Raw genomic sequence first — 21,664 nt, forward strand, 5'->3', positions numbered from 1 at the left:
GCCATAGGGTTTTCAAAGGCTGATTTTTCAGGAGCAGCTTGCCAGGCCTTTCTTCTGAGGCGCCTCTGGGTGAACTCAAACCTCCAGCCTTTTGGTTAGCAGCCAAGCAAGTTAACTGCATCACCCAGGGACAGAGGAGAGAAATTGGCCACTAAATCATATTTTGAAAAATTGGTACCATACTGTTTAGATAGAGAACTTTGGCAAAAGATTTAGGGCTTTTTATGTCATCTTGAATCTGTTAACTTTCTTCTTGGACATCTTTTCCCACTGATTTGTAAAAGGGTAGGGATGTCTTAGGGCTTAGCGCTGGCATCTGTGGATTCAGCAATATTTTATCTACAGAGAAATAATTTTGGTGAATATTGTATGTTTTCCAATGACCATACAGCAAGAGTTTCATCTCTATACATAAAGTAAAAAATGGTAATTTTAAGGAACTTTTCAGAGGCCTTCAGACCCTTAGGAGCGTTCCTACTGTAATAAATTATAATTTTAGAGGCCTTTACTTAAAGTGGAAACCCTGGTGGCCGTGGTTAAGAGCTATGGCTGCCAGACAAAAAGTCGGCAGTTCCAATCCACCAGGCGCTCCTTGGAAACCCAATGGGGTAGTTCCAGCCCGTCCTACACTGTCGTTATGGGTCCGAGGCTACTCCACGGCAAAGGGCTTTACTTATAGTGAAGACCACGTCTCCCAGCGTGCACCCTGCTTGCCATAAAGTCTACGCCCTCCATCATTGGGCGAGGGCGCGTACCCTGGCGCGCAATGCACCTTGGGGATTGTAGTTTTTCTAGGACCCGCTCCTTCCAACGGCCGGGGAAGCAAGCACCGGAAGTGCCTGCCCTGGAAGGTGGAGTCCGGGCAGTGGCGGCGGCGGCGGTTGCCAGGTTCCCGCGTTGCCGCTTGAGACCCGTAATATGGCGGGGAGGAGGAGGAGAAGGCGACGTTGGATCAAGCTGCACTCTGTCAGTGCCATCTGAACTACGTGCTTCCTGACGAGGCCCGGAGCGAGGAAAGAAAAGCTGTTGGGGCTGTGAGGGACCAGGTGTGTGCGTGAGGAGGGGGCTCGACCCTGAGCTGGTCAGGGCTGAGCGACTACCGGGAGAGACGGAACTGGCGCCCTGAGGAGCTGAGGGCGGGCTCCACACTGAGCCCGAGGGCAGGTGCTGGGCTCCGGGGCCGCGAGCCCCTGAAAGGCTTCGGGTGTGAGGAGGCTACAGCCTGGGGGGCCGGCGGCACCGGGCGCGGAGGTGATGCTCGGATGCTGGCACCGCTTGATGGGCCTTTGGGAACTTGTCTGAGGAGCTGGGTGAGGTGGGCGCGGGGCGTTTGGGTGAGGGCACAGGTCCCTGGTAAATAAACGCTGCCCAACCCAGCCCAACGCCGAAAAATCACCTCCTGTTGATAGAACTGTTCGGGGCCGTGTTTCTTCTCCCACGGTGCTGGAGAGGGAGGGGCCCCCAGGGGCTGCACTGGCCATTTCTGAACGCGGGTTGCCACAACCAAAGGCCCTAGGAGCGCTGTTTACTTTGCCTTTGCGACTCTCGGGGGCGTAAGGATAATAAAGCAAATTCTCTTGGTTGCCCCTGATGCTGCTAGGTGGTTCCCACCCTTTGCTATTCTCATCTGGGTGTGGGACCAGTTCCCTGCCTCCAATTTAGGCAATTAAGTAGGGCGCCTAGAGATTGATTTGATGGGCAGAGGGGTCTGGAAGCAGCGAAATGAGGAAGCTGTTGTCCCCCTTTCCATATTTTTTAAGTTACGTTTGAATCTTACCAGGAATCAAGCACTGTCGCTGCCTTCCAGAAATTCATAGTCATCATCATCTTCATAATGAAAGCAGCCCCCATTTTTGATGGTTTCTGATGTCCTTCACTATGCTAATTGCCCTACATGCATTATCTCATTGAATCCTCACAAAATCCCTTTGAGAGGGATACTCTGATTATCCCTGTTTTACAAATGAAGAAACCGAGGCACGGAGACGGTAAGTGACTCAGACAGCTAGTCAGTATGTATCTGAATGAGAAACCTCACCCTTACTGCCTGGACCAGGAGTTTACATCTTGTGGAGGACTGATGGGTGGGTAAACCATCAGCTCAGATCTGAAAAACAAGGCAGGAACTGTTCTGTTACTTTTGTCATTCTCATCAGTGACATTTTTGGCAGAGTACTGGTGAGGTGCAGATAGTAGAGCCCTGAGTATATGGGGTTTGCTAAGAGGCTCAAGTGGAGAAGGGTCAGTAATACTTGTATGGTATAAATGGAGAAGACAAAGCATGTCTGAACTTGTTGCAACTGACAGATTATTAATGGAAGTGGACCAGTAATGCCTGATGGTAAAGTATGGGGCAGTAGATTTGTGGCTGGGTGGCCTTGTAGTCAAATGCACCCTTAAAATACAGCCTGGCTGACAGTGGTAATTGTGGTGTGAGAAATGTTGTGCCCTCATCCTTAATCGTATGGGTACGGACGGCTCATTTTTTAAATGGTTGCCTTTGCACTTTAGAGGTACCAGTTTCTCTGAGAACAGAGTCACACATGAAACTACTGTCTCTAAATTCCCTTCTTACTTCTTTGGTATTCCTCTTTTTCTGGTTTACCTTATTGTTTGAGCTAATTACCCTAATTCATTTATTCCATACTTTTATCGAGTACCTAATGTGTGCAGACACTACGTAACGGGGATTCAGTGGTGAGCAAGACTGAGAAGGGACCTGTCGGGGATTCAGTGGTGAGCAAGACTGAGAAGGGACCTGTGCTTATGGAGCTTACATTTTGGTGGAGGAAGACAGAAAAAGCCAAGGAAGTAGGATAATTTCAGACAGTGGTAAGTGCTGTGAAAACTGGGAGACAGCAGGGTAATGTGATAGTGAGTGAGGCACTAATGTATAGATGGGATAGTCAGGGATGGCCCCTCTGAAGCTGAGAGATCCTGAGGTGCCATCTCCTAAGGATCCACTCCTGCTCTAGGATCATTTGGTAGTTTCCATGATCTCTAAATTAGTACCTTTATTTGAATGTTTGAAACACTACCATGTGCTGTAAATTATGCTGTAATATGCTACAAACGTGAAGGACAGCATGCACTGTTTAAGGGACGTGAATTTAACTTTCTGAAGCAATGAGGTATATTTACATGATGTTGTTAAAAGAAAATCAAACTATTGCCATAAATGTTGTCTTAGTTAACTACTGCTGCTTTAACAGAATACCACAAGTGGAGGACTTTAACAAACAGAAATTTGTTTTCTCCCACAGTTTAGGAGGCTAGAAGTCCTGGCTCTAGAGGAAGGCGTTCTTTGTCAGCTCTGGAGGAAGGTCCTTGTCTCTTTTGAGCCTCGCTCCTGGGTGATCTTCATGTGGCTTGGCATCTCTCTTACGTCATCTCTGCTTCTCTCTCTTGCTTGTTTAATCTCTCTTATATCTCAAAGTAGATTGACTCAGGACACACCCTACACTAATCCTGCCTCATTAACATAACAAAGACAGCCCATTCTCGGATAAGATTATAACCACAGGCATTAAAAAAAAATTGCCATTGAGTGGATTCTGACTCATAGTGACCCTATAGAACAGAGTAGAACTGCTCCGTAGGGTTTCCAAGGAGCGGCTGGTGGGTCCAAACTGCTGGCTTTTTGGTCAGCAGCCAAGCTGTTAACCACTGCACCACCAGGGCTCCAATCACAGGCATAAACCCAGTGCCATCGAGTTGATTCTGACTCATAGCGACCCTATAGGACAGGGTAGACCTGCCCCATAGAGTTTCCAAGAAACACCTGGTGGATTCAAACTGCCGAGGCTTTGGTTAGCAGCTGTAGCACTTAACCACTACACCGCCGGGGTTTCCATCACAGGCATAGAAGTTAGGAATTATAACTCGTATTTTGGGGGGACACAATTCAATCCTTAACAAAGATATTTTATTTAGGTTTCCTTGACCTTTAAAATAAAATTTCATGCTTTGCTTGTGTATGCATAGGAGTATATTACAGTGGTTGTATGAATAATCTATTTAAGTTCCCTGTGATGCTGGATACATGGATTGTGTTAAAAAGTATTTTGAAGTATTTTAGCAGAAATGGGATCATTTGAATTTCTTTTTACATTTTAGTTGCTGTATTTTTTTGTTGTTAAGACATCTTAATATGGGTTGAAATTTAGATTAAAAAAATGAGTATTGCTATGGTTATCATGCAATAAGTATTTTTTTTTTTTTACTTTTTTATGACTATAAGCTTGCAAAATAATCTCAGTCATACTCTAGGGAGCATTCTTTTAATATTAAAATCTCACTTTGCATGAATTAAACAGAGAAACAATTACAAAAATGGAATGGTAGAAGAAGTTCTGTTACTGATAAGACTACCAGTTGGTCAAAAGTAGCAATGTATCTTACTTTTTTCATAATTTAATCATACTTTTGAATATGCCTTTTCTTCATTTCGAACTGAGCTATAATTTCTCCCTGACAATTTAGTGTACTGAATTTTTAAGTGCCTTGAGGCCTAGGAGTATCATATTCTATCTTATTTCATCTTTGTATATCTCATATCATGAATTGAATGTCTTACCCGCTTTTTTTTGGTTAATTAGTTAAGTGTTTTAAAATGAACACTTAAAGGAACACTATTGTATTACTTTTTCTGTTTTCATACCCTTGCTGGCTACGATTGTGTTGATGTCTCTGTTCATATTTTTCCCCTGTACTTACTTAAAAGAAACAGAACCACATATAATGCTATGCAAACAGGAAATCAATGAATATTTAATGCTTGCTAGACAAATGAATAGGAAACTCTGGTGGTGTAGTGGTTAAGTGCTGGGCTGCTAACCAAAAGGTCAGCAGTTCGAATCCACCAGGCGCTCCTTGGAAACTCTATGGGGCAGTTCTGTTCTATCTTGAACAGGGTCGCTATGAGTCGAAATTGACTCCACGGCAGCGGGTTTTTTAGACAAACGAATATGGTGGCTAATCCTCCCTGGTTGCCTTGTTTTTTTCATTACTACCATCACCATTTCTCAGAAATTGTGAAATTACTGGTTTTATTGTTCCAGGTAGTTAGCAGTGGTCTCAGTTTTCAACAACATAATAGGATTAATACCAGAGCCAATAGATTTTGTTTTTACTATCTCTGACCAGTTGGTTAGTGCCCAAGGAGTCAAGATATATTCTTAAGCTACTTAAGTAACGACCTTTGTGTTCCATAACAGAAAAAGATTGCACAAATAAATAGCCTCTTTTTATTTAAATAGGCTTTTTAGTTTCTTTCTTTCTTTTTTGGTTACAAAATCCTCTCTGCCTTTGTATGGTATAATTTTTCTTGTGTTGCTAAATCCTATTAAAGAAAATCTAGTATATTTTACAATTCAAATTTTGTTAAGTAGCATAGAACTTTGTTTCCGTTAAGAAGGTTTTGCTGGTGCATTCCTTGTACTTTTCTAAACTATTCACATTTAAAGATTTACTTACATGTGAACGTTCAGAAATATTTAATATATGAAGCAAGGCTTACCTGGGCGGAGTCTTGCTGTATTTTCCTGTATCCAAGAATTAGCTCCTGATCAGTGAAACAGTTCTGAGAAGGCCAATTCTAAGAATTGTGAAGTCTAGAAATATTTTAGTGCTCTACAAGATTCATCAAATGAAATTTATATCTGTTTTTCTCAGCACATTAAAAATGGCATTTTTCTCTCTTGTAGTGTGATTGTGGGAAAATGGAGGAGTATGAGAAGTTCTGTGAGAAAAGCCTTGCCAGAATCCAAGAAGCATCACCACCTGGGGAGAGCTTTCTACCTGTCCAATCTGAAAGCATCTCTTTAATTCGCTTCCATGGAGTGGCTGTCCTTTCTCCACTGGTAAAAGTTCTTGTTTTTAAATAATTGTTTGCCTTCGGTGAACCACTAAATGACTTCAGCTTTTATCAGTAAGTTATTTTACAGCCAGCCTAAGAAATATATTTTTAAATATCTGACATTCAGGTCAAGGCTGAAGGGCAAATGAGATGGATGAGTAAGGAATTTGCTTTTCTGAAGATTGGTATGGAACACATTATTTGAAAAATGCAAACTTGAGCGCCTTTCTTTTTGTTTTCCTGAGTAGCCTTGGGTTTTGATGTGTACCAAGTATGTTTTAGCTTAAAGGCTAAAGAGCGGCAGTATGAACAGTGCGGCTCAAGCTCTGGAGGCAGGCTCAGGTTGAAGCGTGAATCTGCCTGTTGTACCACTCACTAGTAGCTTATCCTTAGGCACTAAACATCTCCCAGCCTCGTTCTCTTCAGCTGTAAATGTGGCTGTAACTGTGCTGACTTCTCAGAATGGGGGAAGCTTTACTTGGGGTAAAGCATGGAAACTGCTTACTGCAGTGGCTGGCCCCCGGTGAGCATACTGGAGATGCTTGAAACACCTGATAGTCTTTTGGATCTAGGCTTGCTAGGATTATTTTTTTAATCAGAGCAAGCTGTAAAATTTAGCAACTGTTATTTTAAGTATGAGTAAAATTACCTCTTAAAATTTGTTTTATAACAAACTGGGGAAAATACTGGTAACATATATAAAGAAGAGCTAATTTCCTGAATTGAAAAAGCTCTTACAAATCAATAAAAGACCTAATATAGAAGTGGACAAAGAACAGAAATAGGCAGTTCACAGAAAAACAAAATAAAGGCTTATAAACATTTGAAAAGATATCTAACCTTTATTCATAATTAAAGAAATGCAAATAGAAACAAAAATGAGTAGCAGTTTTTACTTACTAGATTGGCAAAGAGTTAATAGATTGTCAGGGAGAAGGCAGTTTTTTTTTTTTTTTGGGGAAAAGGCACTGTTAATGAACTTTTGCTGAGAGAATAAGTTGATACGGTTTTTTAATGAGCACTTTGGTAGTTATCAGAATTTAAAAGTGTATATAACCTTTGACTCAGCAATTCCATTTTTGGGAATATCATACAATAATACTAGTATATGTGCCCAAAGAAATATGCATAAGATTGTAAAAGTGTTATTTAAAATAGCAAAAGATTGATGAACAACCTAAATGTGCGTTGGTAGTGGACTAGTTTAACTAACTGGTCCATTTTAAAGACTTTCACACATGCCAGTATAGTGAGTAAGGTAGATCTAAATGTGCTGGCATGGAAGGGTCTCCTAGAGCTGAAGGTCACTGCATGGAACATGTGCACAGAGGCAGTGTAGTGAAGTGGGTAAAAGGCCAGGCTCTGGAGCCTTGTGCCCTGGAGTTAAATCATCATTGCTCTGCCGCTTCCCTGCTATGTGAACTGGTGGCCTGTTTTTCTCCTTTGTTAAATGGGGATAAATAATAGTGCCAACCTCATAGAGCTGTTTTGAGGATTAAAGAACAAATGCATGTCAAATTGCTTAAAACAGTACCTGGTTCATAGGATCTACTTAATTTGTTAACTGCTATTTGGATTTTGAAATAAGGGTATTCTTTCTCTGGGCAGAGGTAAGGGGATATAAGATGGGAGGGAAGACCCACTTTTCATTATGTACCCTTTGATATTGATGGCATTTTTTTTTTTTAACATACATGCCGTGTTTACTTTATCATAAAAAAAAAACCCAGTGCCTTTAAGATTATTTATGTATATGTGTGTATTTATACGTATATACCAAAAAAAAACCTCTCATGTCCTACATTTTAAATTTGTCTAATTGTTTCCTCACGTGATGGTTAATTTGTTCCTCTATTCCTATGCTTCTTATAAACTGGAAGTTAAGTCTAAAAGTTTTATTAGACTCCGTTTGAGCATTTTTGGCAAGGATTCTTTTATGATGATGCTGTGTACTTCATATTAAATTAATCAGATGTAACACAATGTCCAGTTGTCCGTCTGTTAGTGATGTTTAGTTTGATGATGTACTTATGATGGTGACTGCCAAATGGCTTTTTAAACCAAAAAACCAAACTTCTCGCCGTTGAGCCATTTCTGACTCATAGGGACCCTATAGGACAGAATAGAACTGCCCCATAGGATTTCCAAGGAATGGCTGGTAGATTTGAACTGCAGACCTTGTGGTTAGCAGCCATAGCTCTTACAGGTATACGTTTTCTCTTTTTTGATTAGCAAGTCAACTGTGGAATGATTCTTTTGTACCATACAAATAAGAAATTAAAAAATTTAAAACAACAGTTTGATAAGATATGTGATGATATATTGCTTGATGAATTTAATATGGACCAAAATGTCTCAGCCTTGTTGCTTAGGGTCTTTAACTCCATTAAAACCAAGCCCAGTGCTGTCGAGTCGATTCCGACTCATAGCAGCCCTATAGGACAGAGCAGAACTGCCCCATAGAGTTTCCAAGGAGCACCTGGTGGATTCAAACTGCTAACCCCTTGGTTAGCAGCTTTAGCACCTAACCACTACACCACCAGGGTTTCCTTAACTCCATTAGTTGCTAGTTATTTATAAGCAAAATCTGATAGTCAAAGATCTTAATCCATGCTTTTATGTTGTATTTAATAGATAAGTATTGCAATTTTGGAATAATTTTATTATGATTTTCCATTTGTGTAAGTCTAAAATCATCTTCCTGACTCCTTAATACCTATTGTACCACTCACTAGTTGCTTATCCTTAGTCAGGCACTGAACATCTCCCAGCCTCGTTCTCATTGTAAAAAGGTATAATACTTGGAAGCCTTTGACTATTTTAGATCCATTTTATTTTTATTGATGAGTACAATGACATGGAGCCAAAAATGTGTTCTCATTTTTAGGCAGATCAAACATTATCTGTTTCTTTTATCATTAAACTTTCAGACTTTTTTTTGTGGCAACAGAGTAACATGTGCCCTGATGAGAAGATTCAAAGTTGAAGAATCTAACAGATACAGTGAAGATACTGCCAAGTGAAAAGCTCGGGAGTGTCCAACAGACTAATTGTAGCTCTCTAATTTTAGAGCATTTAATAAGTGAACAGGTTTTTTTCTTCTCTTAACCTTTTTTTTTTTCATTTGATAATAATGCACATACAGTGAAATGCACAGATCTTAAGTGTTACAGTTCCGTGAATTTTGATATATGGTGTATACCTGTATAACTCCCACCCACACAGAACGTTTTCATCAGCACAGACCCTCATGCCCGCCTCAGTCAGTCCCCCATCCCTCAACCAACCACTGTTCCGATTTCTTTCGCTATAGACTAGTTTTGCCTGTTGTACATGTCTTTAATCATTCTGATTCAAAACTTCCTGTTTTTATGGTAGTTTTATCACTGAAAAATAAGTACATGTTATGATGTTTTACAGCTTAACATTGAAAGAAGAAAGGAAATGCAACAGGAAAAGCAGAAGGCCCTTGATGTAGAAGCACGAAAGCAGGTTAATAGGAAGAAAGCTTTATTGACTCGTGTCCAGGAGATTCTTGAAAATGTTCAGGTGTGTCATTTAAGTTCTTTTAGATTGTAATTAAGAAATCATAAGGATATTGTCATTCAAAACAACAGCATTGATAATTTCTCAGAAGTATATTTGCACTTACTAGTTAATTACCAATACAGTTTACTTTTAACATTTGAAAAGCTTCATAATTTGTAATAATTCATTTCAGTTACTGCAAAGAAAATCCACTTGCTTGTTAGTGATGCTGAGTACTTGAGTCAGAGGGTATTTCAACAATGGAGACATGCACTGAATATAATCGCTTATTGTCTGCGTCTTATGACTCTAAAAGCATTGAATTCTTAGTCACAAAATGGTAGAATTGACCATTGTAGTTTACTCCTAAAGTAATCAGAGTGTAGACTAAATGACCTCTTTCTCATTCTCTGCAAAAGTAAATAACTGCCCTTTTGTTTGGTTTGGTGACAGTTACTATCTTAGAGGAACAAATGCAATTTAGATTAGGTAAATAGAATTCCCTAGATACATCCTATATCCAAATGGAAATCATTTAAACGCACCTACACTTTTTGGAGCCCTGGTGGCACAATAAGGGCTACAGCGAGCTATGGCTGCTAACCAAAAGGTCGGCAGTTCGAATCCACCAGCTGCTTCTTGGAAACCCTGTGGGGCACTTCTGCTCTGTCCTATAGGATTGCTGTGAATTGGAATCGACTTGACAGCAATGGATTTGGGTTTTTGTCTTTTTTTTGGTACATGTTTTTCAATGATTTTTTTTTTTAAGCTTGATTTAAATTTGTGTAAGCAATTTTTTTCAAGGTCTGGATCATTTTGTACTAAAAAGAAAAATGAATGAATTAGATTGAACAAATAATTTCTGCTCTTATATATAGTACTGTTTTGCTAGATAAATGTTTTTGTTTTGTTTGTTCATAATCTTATGGGCTTCTGGTTTGTCTGTGTAATTTATACTAGATGACACATGCATAGTGAACCTTAGCATATTTCTTACTAACTGCTGCCTTCATTTTTCTGTGTAGTAGGTAGTGATTTTAATTCGTAGATTATAATTACTATCCATATTTACTTTTCAAAAAAAAAATGTGACATAGAGCTCTACGGAGCCCTGGTGGCAGAGTGGTTAAGAGGTGGGTTTTGGACAATAAATATTTCCTTCTTTCTTTTTTTTAGATATAAGTTCACAGATGAAATTAGTTTCGCATTAAACAATTAATGCTGTATATTGTTTCGTGACATTGTTTGCCAACCCCACATGTCAGTGGTCTCCCCTTCTTGACCTTAGCTTCCCCATTACCAGCTTTCCTGTCCCCTCCTGCCTTCTTGTCCTTGCCCCTGGGCTGTTGTGTCTGTTTTGTTTTATAGGTCTGTCTAATCTTTGGCTGAAGGGTGAACCTCAGGAGTGACTTCAGTACTGAGTTAAAAGGGTGTATGGGGTCCAGACTCTTGGAGTTTCTCCAGTCTCTGTCAAACCAATAAGTCTGGTCTTTCTTTGTGAGTTAGAATTTTGTTCTACATTTTTCTCCAGCTCTGTCTGGGACCCTCTATTGTTGTGATCCCTGTCAGAGCAGTTGGTAAATATTTTCTGTTATTGAAACAAAAATGGCATGTCCCTATTCGTCCTTTGAGGAAAGCTAGCAAATGTTCATTTAATAAACTTATTTGAGTCTGAGAATTTACAACGTTGAACTGTAATGAATTAATTATACAGATAGAGAAACTTTATATAAATATAAATAGATTTCTGAGGTGTTTTACCTCTAAAACCTATGATTCTATGATAGGTTTTTCAAAAAAATTTATTTAACCTATAGAACTAAAACCTCATTTTAGTGGTATACAAAAAACATAGCCTCTGAATATAAAAAAATGTGAAATATTTTATATCCAGGAATAATTTTTATTGTATAAACCTATGAACATGTTTGTGGGTTTCATGAATATGTTCCCTTTTGGTTTATTTTGGTCCTGAGGTAGTAACTGAGCTATTACTCCTTGTTGTATTGTTTATTGTGTAGTACCTAGAAACCATTACACGTCTTGGGATTTGAAAAATAGAACCAGGAGTGCCGTATGGTCTAGGAAAAAAACAAGCACATACAAAAACAACATAAAAATCTTTTAATATTTAGGATTCTAGAGCCTATGATAATGGTTTTTACCACTTTACTATATGTTTGTATAATCTTTAAAAACTATCCTTGTTCACTCTTTTTTCTTTTGCATAGTCAGTTATGTGATATAAAATGTAATTTTTTTTCTGCTGGATCTTTTGTGTATACAGTTTTTCTCAGCTTAATTTATCAAATTTTTACCTATTTTGCTTACCCCCAAAACACATTATCAGGTTGCTGCTTTTAACTGACCATAAGTTAATGTAATTGAATTTTGTTTTAATTAATTTGATTTTAAGTTGAAATTATTCTTATTTCTGAGTAAGTTAAGCTACATGTCTGAGTAATCATTTACTATAAATTTGCCTCATTTTATAGAGGGATTGTAGCTAAAATCTGGAGTGGACACCTGGGAGAATCCTATTACTGAATTATTTTTGCATAATCAGTATCCTGGTCAAGTTAGCCTCTGTTAAAGAAGGAATCATTTGTATAAGAGATTTAATTAATTGCTATTTAATTCATACATTCGTATCCTATAATGATAGCTCTCATAGGAGAAACAGTTTAGGAAAACAGAAAAAAGTTTAGGAAAATGCTCCTATTCTGAGATTAAATGGTACATATATCTGTTTGTGTATGTGTATATATATACATGTGAGTGTATGGATGTATGTGTGTATCTGTACATATATGCACCTGTGTATACACATATATGTTCATATTTGTATCAGATTACATAAGTTCCTTTTTTTTCTTTAATCTTGTTTAATAAATAGACTGATGTGAGCAAAAATGTGTGAGCCCTATGTGATGTAGGATATCACAGAATACAGGTCATCTTAGTTTCTTTTTGTTTGTTTGTGTTTTTAAATATTAGAACTCTAAGTCTTTGATTTTAGTTGCATTTTTAGAAAATAATGAAATCAAAGGCTTTTCTGTTCGGTGAGGAAATGTTAATTTTTATATTTTCCTTTTCAGGTTAGAAAAGCACCTAATGCCAGTGATTTTGATCACTGGGAGACTGAAACCATTTATTCTAATTCAGAAGTCACAAACTTGAATGTCCCTGCTACATTTCCAAATAGCTTGCCAAGCCCTACTGAACGGTCTACTTCAGCAAAGCTTGAAAAAATGACTGGAGTTTTGCCTTTGGATAATGAGGACCAGTTTAGATCTAATGGAATAGACTTAGCTAGTGACTCAGAAGAATTTAGCTCTCTGAGGCAATGTGATGGTTCAGGTAATAATCATGCAGAAAATGAAGCTTCTCCAAAGACCTCTTCAGCAACCCCACAAGAGACTCTGGTTTCTTATAGTCGATTCCCGAAAAATGAAGAACACGATCCATCACTTTTGGAAGAAGTCACTCCAGATCCCTACATAATGAGTCTTCAAAACCTAATGAAAAAGTCAAAGGAATATATAGAAAAAGAACAAGCTAAACGCACTCTGAGAAGCAGTGCAAAGAGCAGTTTTAATGAGAGTCTTTCAGACAAAGAAAATGATGCTGTTAAAGTGACTGAATGTGTAAAGGAGAAACCCCAGTTGATAGGCAAATTCTGCGGCTCAGTTATTCCTGACAAGCCAAGCCTTAATAAATCAAATGTTCTCCTCCAAGGTGCTTCCCCTCAAGCAAGTGGCCTGAACACATCCGTTTTAGGTAGCTTTTCTAAAGTGGACATACCTATGCGAACTGGCCATCCTGCTGTTTTAGATTCTGATTTTAAAGCCGTTCCCACTCCTGTTCCTGAAAATAATGCTATCAAAAGTCTTACTGGTTCATATGCCAAATTACCTAGTCCAGAGCCAAGTATGAGTCCTAAAATGCATCGAAGACGTTCAAGGCCATCATCAGCATGTCATATACTTATAAATAACCCAATAAATGCCTGTGAATTAAGCCCTAAAGGAAAAGAACAGGCAGTGGACTTAATTGTTCAAGATACTGATGAAAAAACAAATATACCTGAAACTGTGCCAAAGTTACCAATTGATTTAGCAGGACGTTGTTCAAGCAAGGTTTATGACTGTAGAAATACACCTGAAACTATAGAAGAAATGGCTTTAGGTAAATCAAATCAGGTATGTCAGTCTTCAGGAGATCAGTTAGAAAATAAAATTATTCACGGACTTGCTCCTGTGGAAGGTCAGGTAATATCTGATGGGAGAGGACCACACAAAATGAACAGTGCTTGTACCGTAGTGCCAAGATCTCATGAACCATATGGCAGCAGTCAATGTATAGCAAGTCAAAACTTTGGGACCATGAGTGGTCTTAAGTCAGCCAATGTGCTAGAGAAAAACTGCAGTTTACAGATGGAACTGAATAAGTCTTACGATGTAAAGAACCCATCTCCTTTACTGATGCAAAACCAGAATAATAGACAACAGATGGACACACCTACTGTGTCCTGTGGAAATGACCAGTTTTTGGAAAACAGTTTTGAGAAAGTTAAACGGAGACTTGATTTAGATATTGATAGTTTGCAAAATGAAAACTATCCTTATGTCATAACAACTGGAATAGCTGAACAAGAAAGGCAGCCTTTGTTGGAAAAAAGATACCCTAAGGGGTCTGTCTGCATTAACAAGAATAAAATGTTAGAAAATAATTCAAAAGGTAAGGAAATTTTGAAGCATTTGATGCCTACTAAGCAGATGGTGCCTTTATTTAATATTTTTAAATGACATTTTACAAAAAAACAAACTTGTTTTCATGTTTATCGGGGTACTTAATTTCATTTATCATATTAGAGAGTTTGTAACTCCAAAACCAAAAAACCAAACTCATTGCCATTGAGTTAATTCTGACTCAGTGACCCTATAGGACAGAGTAGAACTGGCCATAAAGGCTGTAATCTTTATGGAAGCAGACTGCCCCGTCTTTTTCCTTTGGAGTGGCTTGTGGATTTGAACTATCGACCTTTCGGTTAGCAGCCAAGCACTTAACCACTGCACTATTTATTGCCATTTAATAGGCTTTCTTTTCTTTAATGACCTTTTTAATTTAAATTATGAAGCTTCCATAGTCCACTTGGTATTTTAGAATATGGTTTCTAATTTTTTTTTTTTTAACATTTTATTGTGGTTTGGGTGAAAGTTTACAGAGCACATTAGTTTCCCATTCAACAATTTTTTACACATTTTGTTTTTGATATTAACTCCTCAATATGACAGCATTCCACCCACTTCCTTCCTGAGTTCCCCAGTTCCATTTGCCCATCTTTCCTGCCTCTTCCTGCTTTCAGAACTTTGTTTTTGGAAAGATGCTGCCCTTTTGGTCTCATATGGTTGATCATTCTGAGGAGCACATTCTTCCGAGTGTTATTGTTGATTCTATAGGCATGTCTGTTGTTTGGCTGAAAGGCGATCTCTGGGACTGGGTTCAGTTCCAGGTTTGAAGGGTGTCTATTGGCAGTAGTCTCAGGGGTTCCATCTGTTTCTATCAGACCAGAAAGTCTGGTCTTTTTTATGAATTTGAATTTTGTTCTACATTTTTCTCCCACTCTGTCCAGGACCTTCAGTTGTGATCCTGGTCAGAGTGGTTGGTAGTAGTAGCTGGACACTGTCTAGTTCTTCTGGTCTCAGGCTAGTGGAGGCTGTGGTTCGTGTTTTCCATTAGTTCTTTGGAATTATTATTTCCTTGAGTCTTTGATTTCCTTCACTCTTCTTTGTTCCAGATGGGAAAAGACCAAGAGTTGTATCTTAGGTGGCCACTCGTAAGCTTTTAAGACCTCAGTTGCTACTCACCAGAGTAGGATGTAGAACATTGTCTTTATGGACTGTTTTTATGCCAGTTGACCTAGATGTCCCCTGATACTATGGTCCTAAGCCCTCAAGCCTAGTGACTCAGTCCCTCGAGGTGTTTGGTTATGGCTAAGGAGTTTTCATAACTTTGCCACCCATGTGCTCTAGTGTATACACGGATATCTTGTAGCACATACAAGTATGTTTGTAGAAATATCCTCTTCCAAACCTATATATGCTCATGGGTGTACGTCCATATGCCATCTCACACCTGTTCAGCTATATATCTACCTATGTATCCACTTGTACATTATTATTTGTTATTGCAGGATTGATTGTGTATGTAGTAGTATTTACCATTGTTGCCTTTTACTCCTGTGTACTTCCTAGTGTCTTCCTTTGCCTTGGTCATGTGCTGACTTCCCCCTTCTTGTGTATTGCCTTTCCCTTCACCCAAGTTAATACATGTCTACTATACAGTTAGTGATTTTTCCCTTGCCCCCGCTCCCATCCCTGTTAACCATCAAAGAATGTTTCTTTTTGTACCTTTTCTTGACTTTTTGTAATAGTGGTCTCATACAATATTTGTCCTTTTGTGATTGACTTATTTCACTAAGCACAATATCCTCCAGGTTCATCCATGTTGCGATATGTTTTGCGGATTCATCGTTATTCCTTATGTTGTATAGTATTCTGTTGTGTGTATGTACCATAGTTTGTTTATCCATTCATCCCCTGATGAGCACTTAGGTTGTTTCCATCTTTTTGCTATTGTGAATAATGCTCCAGTGAACATGGGTGTGCATATATCTATTTGTGTCATAGCTCTTATTTCTCTAGAATATATACCTAGTAGTGGGATTGCTGGATCATATGGTATCTCTATTTTTAACTGTTTAAGAAGTGCCATAGCATTTTCTGCAGTGGTTGTACCATTTTACAATCTCACTAGCAGTATATGAGTGTTCTAATCTCCCCATACCCTCCCCAGCATTTGTGGCCTTCTGTTTTTTGATCATTGCCATTGATGTTAGGGTGAGATGATATCTCATGTTGTTTTGATTTGCATTTCTCTGATGGCTAGTGATCATGGGCATCTCTTCATGCATTTGCTGGCTACCTGAATGTCTTTTTTGGTGATGTGTCTGTTCATGTCTTTTATCCGTTTTTTGATCAGATTGTCTTTTTGTTGTTGAGGTATTGAAGTTTTCTGTAAATTTTAGAGATTAGTCTCTTGTCAGATATGTCTTTGTCAAATATTTTTTCCCAGTCTGTAGGTTTTCTTTTTACTCTTTTGGAGAAGTCTGGTTTCTAATTCTTTTGTCAGTTTGCTGTTTCCTTTGCAATGAGAGTTTCATGTAGTTGGCCCTTTAGTAAACACTTTCACATCAAATTATTAGAGAAAGTATCACAAATTATGTTCACGCTGAATGGTGTTTCAAGAATGGTTTATTTATTGATAAAAATTATTTTTTCCAATTTCTTTCTGTTACATCTAGTTTTTATATTAACAGCAACTTGTTAAAATATGCCTTCTTCATTACTCCTTACTTTATTATCATGGGTAATAATCCTTCATTACTGATATGGAAAACATACAAGTCAAATAAATTAAGTTCTTAGACATAGACATTTCAGCTCTTATGTGATATATAGCATCCTGAAAAACCTCATGTTCTGTGAAATTGCACAGTAGACATACCAGGGCTTATGGGAAAAATAGGTTCTAGTCAGAACCATGTTTTAAATTGATGGTATAAAATATCAGATATTATCATTGTAGTAAATTTTCTTAATTTGAGGGGATATGTTTCTTTTCAGAAGGTGAGGAGATATTAAAAAGCAAGATTTTAGCTTTTGAAGAAATGCGGAAGAGACTAGAAGAACAGCATGCCCAGCAGTTGTCACTACTCATAGCTGAGCAGGAAAGGGAACAGGAAAGATTGCAAAAGGTGAGGAATTAAAGCATAGGGGTGCAGGGCTGGCAAGTGAAACTTAGCAGGGGATGCCTGTGGACTTTGGTCAAGTATAAGATACGTGGACTTTTTATTCCTGCACATCTTAGTGTAAAGAGGCCATTGTTTTTTGCTTTTTTGAGGCCAATTGATTTTGATGCGTGTATATTATTTTTTACTGCCAAAATGTGAGGTTAAATATTTAGATCCTGATCTAAAAGTAATTGCATAATATATCAAAATGATACTTTATTAAATCCTTGATTCAAAACTTTAATACTTAAAAAAGATATTTTACAAATGATGCTAAAATACCTGTCCTGCAAGAACTATCTCATGAGAAGAAGGACGCTTGTTTTAAGATTATACTTAATATATGACATTTTAAATCCAATTAAATTGTCATAATTTTATTTGAGGGAGGAAAAACTTGAAATAAACAATACTTTGCTGGTAATTACACAGATTTTTGGCTAAGCTAAAGCATTTTGGGATGTAATTGAACAAAAGATCTAGCATGTTACACTGTTAATCTGCAGGAAATAGAAGAACAGGAGAAAATGCTGAAAGAGAAGAAGGTGATTACAGTGGAGCCCTCTGAATTGGTCAGTAGCAATGCGGCGGAGTTAGAATGGAGAAAAATAAGTGATTCTGGCTTGCTAGAAACAGTGCTGTCGCAAATGGATTCACTACATACTCCAAATAATTCTGGTAATTAAGATAATTTGGGGGGGGCATACTTTAAAACTTTAGCACCTTTCATCAAGTAATTCCATATCTAGCCCACTTGTAATTTTCCAGCTGCTTAGTAACCAATGAAAAATGGTAGCAGCATATCAAAGACCAGTAAGCAGGTGTTCATGAGAAAAGACCACCTTTGTGAGAAAAACGCCAGGAAATTCTGCTCAGAGCCCAGCCTTTGTTTATTCATGCAGCAGGTGACACGCTTCAAGTGAAAACACAGTTTGCCAGCTCCCAAGTGATCTTGAATTACACCTAATCCCCCAGTCCCTGTAGGAGCTTATCTTCGTATCTTCAATTATCCTGAGATGCTGTTTGTGTTGAAAGATCTGTCTGGCACATAAGTCCATAAACATTTGAAGTCTGCTTGTAGATCAGTTTCAGAGGTAGTTGTTATTCTTAATGAGTGTCACAAGTGCTTGTTTGAGTCTTCTGTATGTTCTGCTTATGTGACATCAAGTATAACGCTATATGTATATTTCTCTAGGTTTTACGAATTCTACCCTACAACATAGCTTTGGTTCTGCAAATGAATCACCATTCTACCTCTGGGGATCATCGACTAGTGGCTTAACCAAAATCTCAGTAATAAGACCTTTTGGAAGGGCCAAAACTAGATGGTCTCAGGTGGGCAAATTTAACTATATATGATTATAATATATAATATATTTCTTCAGAGCAACACTATCCTGGGTCATACAAATGAGCATGTGTATTTTTGCCATACATCAAATAGCATTTATTAGAGATGACACTACATAGAGTGTACAAATATAGAGGAATTTAGTTCTTATTTCTAGTTAGGAATTTAGTTAGTCGACTATAATAATTAAGAAAAACTATCTTGAGTATAATGCTCAGATTCTTAAAACATTTTGTCAATCTTTCTATCCTAGGTTTTCAGTCCAGAAATCCAAACAAAATTCAACAAAATAAGTGCTGTGGCAAAAGGGTTTCTTACTCGTAGGCTTATGCAGACAGAGAAGCTGAAGCAACTTCGACAGACTGTGAAAGTAAGGTGATTGTTGTGACGCTGGAGCTGGCCGATTAGTTTAGGACTTAGGCGTTTCAAACATTTTTTAGACTCTGTAAAATAGACAGTTTTAGAAGGCTAATTATTAATCTCACTCAGATAATTTAAATATGTGAATTAAGTAGGTCGTGTATTTTTTTTTTTGGTCTCACGCTAAAGTGAGTGCTGTTTGACTTGTTAATGTTGTTAGTAATTTGTGTTCTTCATAATTTTGTGTCGACTGAGATAAAAAGCAAAAGGAAAGCCCAGTGATATGGATCTTTATAAAAATATGGTTTTTGAAGGAACATTTTCTTTTTCCAGGATACTATGGAATTTATAAGAAGCTTTCAGTCAGAAGCACCGTTGAAGAGAGGAATTGTTTCAGCACAAGATGCCTCTCTTCAGGAAAGAGTGTTAGCTCAGGTAAGTGCACATATCCTGTGGGCTTTTAAGAAATGGAAGTATTACATTTCTCTCCCTTCAATAATTACTGAAAATAGGTTTCAATTAAAACTTTAACCTTTTACTCTTAGATGCAAGAAGTGTACATAGTATTACTGAACTTTAGCCTCATCTTTTTTTTTTTCTTTCCTCTTCCTTTTGAACCTAGTTACGAGCTGCCCTATATGGTATTCATGACATATTCTTTGTAATGGATGCAGCTGAAAGAATGTCTATTCTACATCATGATCGAGAAGTTCGAAAAGAAAAAATGCTCAGGCAAATGGTATGCTGTATGATTTTCTAATGAACGAGGTTCTTCTAGGTTTGAGGTTGTTGTTGTTTATAGCTGCCCGTCAAGTTTATCCCCAACTCATGATGGCCCCATGTACAACAGAACAAAACGCTGCCCAGTCCTGCACCATTCTCATGAACAGTTGCAGAGTGGACTATTGTGATCCATAGGGTTTTCATTGGTTGATTCTTGGAAGTAGTCTGGAAGTGCCACTGAAACCTGTTCATGGTGATTACGCATGAGCTGTACTGGCCAGAATTGAATCTGGGTCTCTCATATGGAAGGTGAAAATTCCACCGCTGAACCACCTCTGCCCTGTAGGTTTGGGGAAATTGATACTGAATACCATTCTTCATTGGCTTCAGCACCGTCCCTACAATTATTAAGCACTGATAACTCTCAGGATTATCACCAACATTTAAATCTGTAGAGAGATTTAAAAGAAATTCATGTAAGAATTACATATTTTCTCCTATTGGGTTTTGGAGTTGAAGCATTGGCTGTTGCTTGGTTTGCTTATGAAAAACTGTCAGCTACAATTGATTGAATTTAATTGAAGCCCTTTTTTTTTGGATTTTGCCCTTTTTTTGGAATCCAGAGTTAGAAAACAGGCTCCAAATTAATTGGAAATATATCAGAGTGTTAGAGGTCTGTAGTTGAATCAGTGTTGTTAGTTTGGTTGGCAGAACAAAAACAAGCAAAATATTATTTCATTGGGAAAAATAAGATAATTACTTGAAATTCAAAGTGTTTCAATTATTATAAAGAAATTTTAAGTTAAAGTTAAAAACACTAGTACAGACAAGCTTTTCTATGCAATTTGGAATCATCCTATATTATAATACAGTGGCGGTGCAGTGGTTAAGAGCTACAGCTGCCAGCCAAAAGGCCGGCAGTTCGAATCCACTGGCCACACCTTGGAAACCCTATGAGGCAGCTCTGCTCTGTCCTGTAGGGTTGCTGTGAGTTGGAATTGACTCGACAAAACGGGTTTGGTTTTTTGTTGATTGGTACTACTAGAACTTTATGTTTTGTTTGTTTTAAAGGATAAAATGAAAAGCCCACGAGTGGCTCTTTCAGCTGCCACACAGAAGTCTCTTGACAGGAAGAAGTACATGAAGTAAGTTTTTTCATGTTATGTCTCACTAATTTAATTACTATCAAACCAGTTAATTTTAGTCATCTATTGGTCTATTTGTATATTAAAATTAGAAATAAAGGGCAGTTAATTTTTCCACAGCTGAGCCGATAGAAATTTCTTTTTTATATGAAGAGATTAATTAAAATCAGGTAGTAGAATCAGGTTTCACCTTTAGATAAATATATTAACTACTAAATTTGTCGATGTTCAATTTGTATAATTGATAGACAATCAAAAAATCTTAAAAACAGTTAATCCTCATATTCAGTGTTTAATTTTATCTCTTAAATATATTCTTCTGTTTCTGGTGTCCAGAAGACTTTATGGAAGGAAAAAAATTAATGTTAAGAATACCCTAATAACTATCTTAAAATTCTTTTTTGAAAGCACCCTAGTACACTTCCTGCAGGTCTTTAAGTAGTACACCAACTTTAAAATGATGATTTGTTTCTATCATCCTGTATCACACTTGTAAGCATGCTTTTTCCCCCCTTCTCTAAATATATGTTTGTGTCCTTATATTGCATTAGAGCTGCTGAAATGGGAATGCCAAATAAGAAAATTCTCGTTAAGCAAAATCCTTCTGAAGCAAGGTGAGAAAAATCACTCAGTCTCATGAGGGGCTTTTTTTTTTTTTTTTCACAGAAGGAAATTCCGTAAATCCCGAGCTTGCTTTTGTTGACTTTGTCCTGCTTTATATCAGTAGAACATTCCCTGCTGAGGTGGGGGATTGCAGGCTCGGGATCCATATCGACACCTGTGCCTGCTCACATGTCAGACCAGATGTTCACAGAGCTTTTCAGGACATGCTGTCTCTGGCGGAA

General features: G+C 37.9%; 1 protein-coding gene across 6 annotated transcripts in view; it reads left to right on the top strand.

Moving 5' to 3' along the window:
- The first annotated feature begins 803 nt into the window (after window positions 1–803).
- CCP110 (centriolar coiled-coil protein 110) overlaps window positions 804–21,664 on the top strand; it is a 28,646-nt gene continuing 7,785 nt past the window's right edge. The window contains exons 1-13 of one of the 6 annotated variants that reach the window (XM_064295644.1): window positions 806–1,046; window positions 1,781–2,832; window positions 5,706–5,861; window positions 9,278–9,406; window positions 12,484–14,125; window positions 17,074–17,204; window positions 17,747–17,918; window positions 18,436–18,575; window positions 18,845–18,961; window positions 19,285–19,386; window positions 19,574–19,690; window positions 20,746–20,819; window positions 21,371–21,433. In XM_064295644.1, the coding sequence (XP_064151714.1) occupies window positions 5,721–5,861; window positions 9,278–9,406; window positions 12,484–14,125; window positions 17,074–17,204; window positions 17,747–17,918; window positions 18,436–18,575; window positions 18,845–18,961; window positions 19,285–19,386; window positions 19,574–19,690; window positions 20,746–20,819; window positions 21,371–21,433 (2,828 nt within the window). In that variant the 5' untranslated portion in view covers window positions 806–1,046; window positions 1,781–2,832; window positions 5,706–5,720. Of the gene's footprint in view, window positions 1,047–1,780; window positions 2,833–2,859; window positions 3,324–5,705; window positions 5,862–9,277; window positions 9,407–12,483; window positions 14,126–17,073; window positions 17,205–17,746; window positions 17,919–18,435; window positions 18,576–18,844; window positions 18,967–19,284; window positions 19,387–19,573; window positions 19,691–20,745; window positions 20,820–21,370; window positions 21,434–21,664 lie in introns of those variants that run through there. The other 5 variants (XM_023558800.2, XM_003418800.4, XM_003418799.4 and 2 more) reach the window with 5 other exon arrangements.

This window comes from Loxodonta africana, chromosome 12 (assembly GCF_030014295.1).
Source record: "Loxodonta africana isolate mLoxAfr1 chromosome 12, mLoxAfr1.hap2, whole genome shotgun sequence".
NCBI lineage: Eukaryota > Metazoa > Chordata > Mammalia > Proboscidea > Elephantidae > Loxodonta > Loxodonta africana.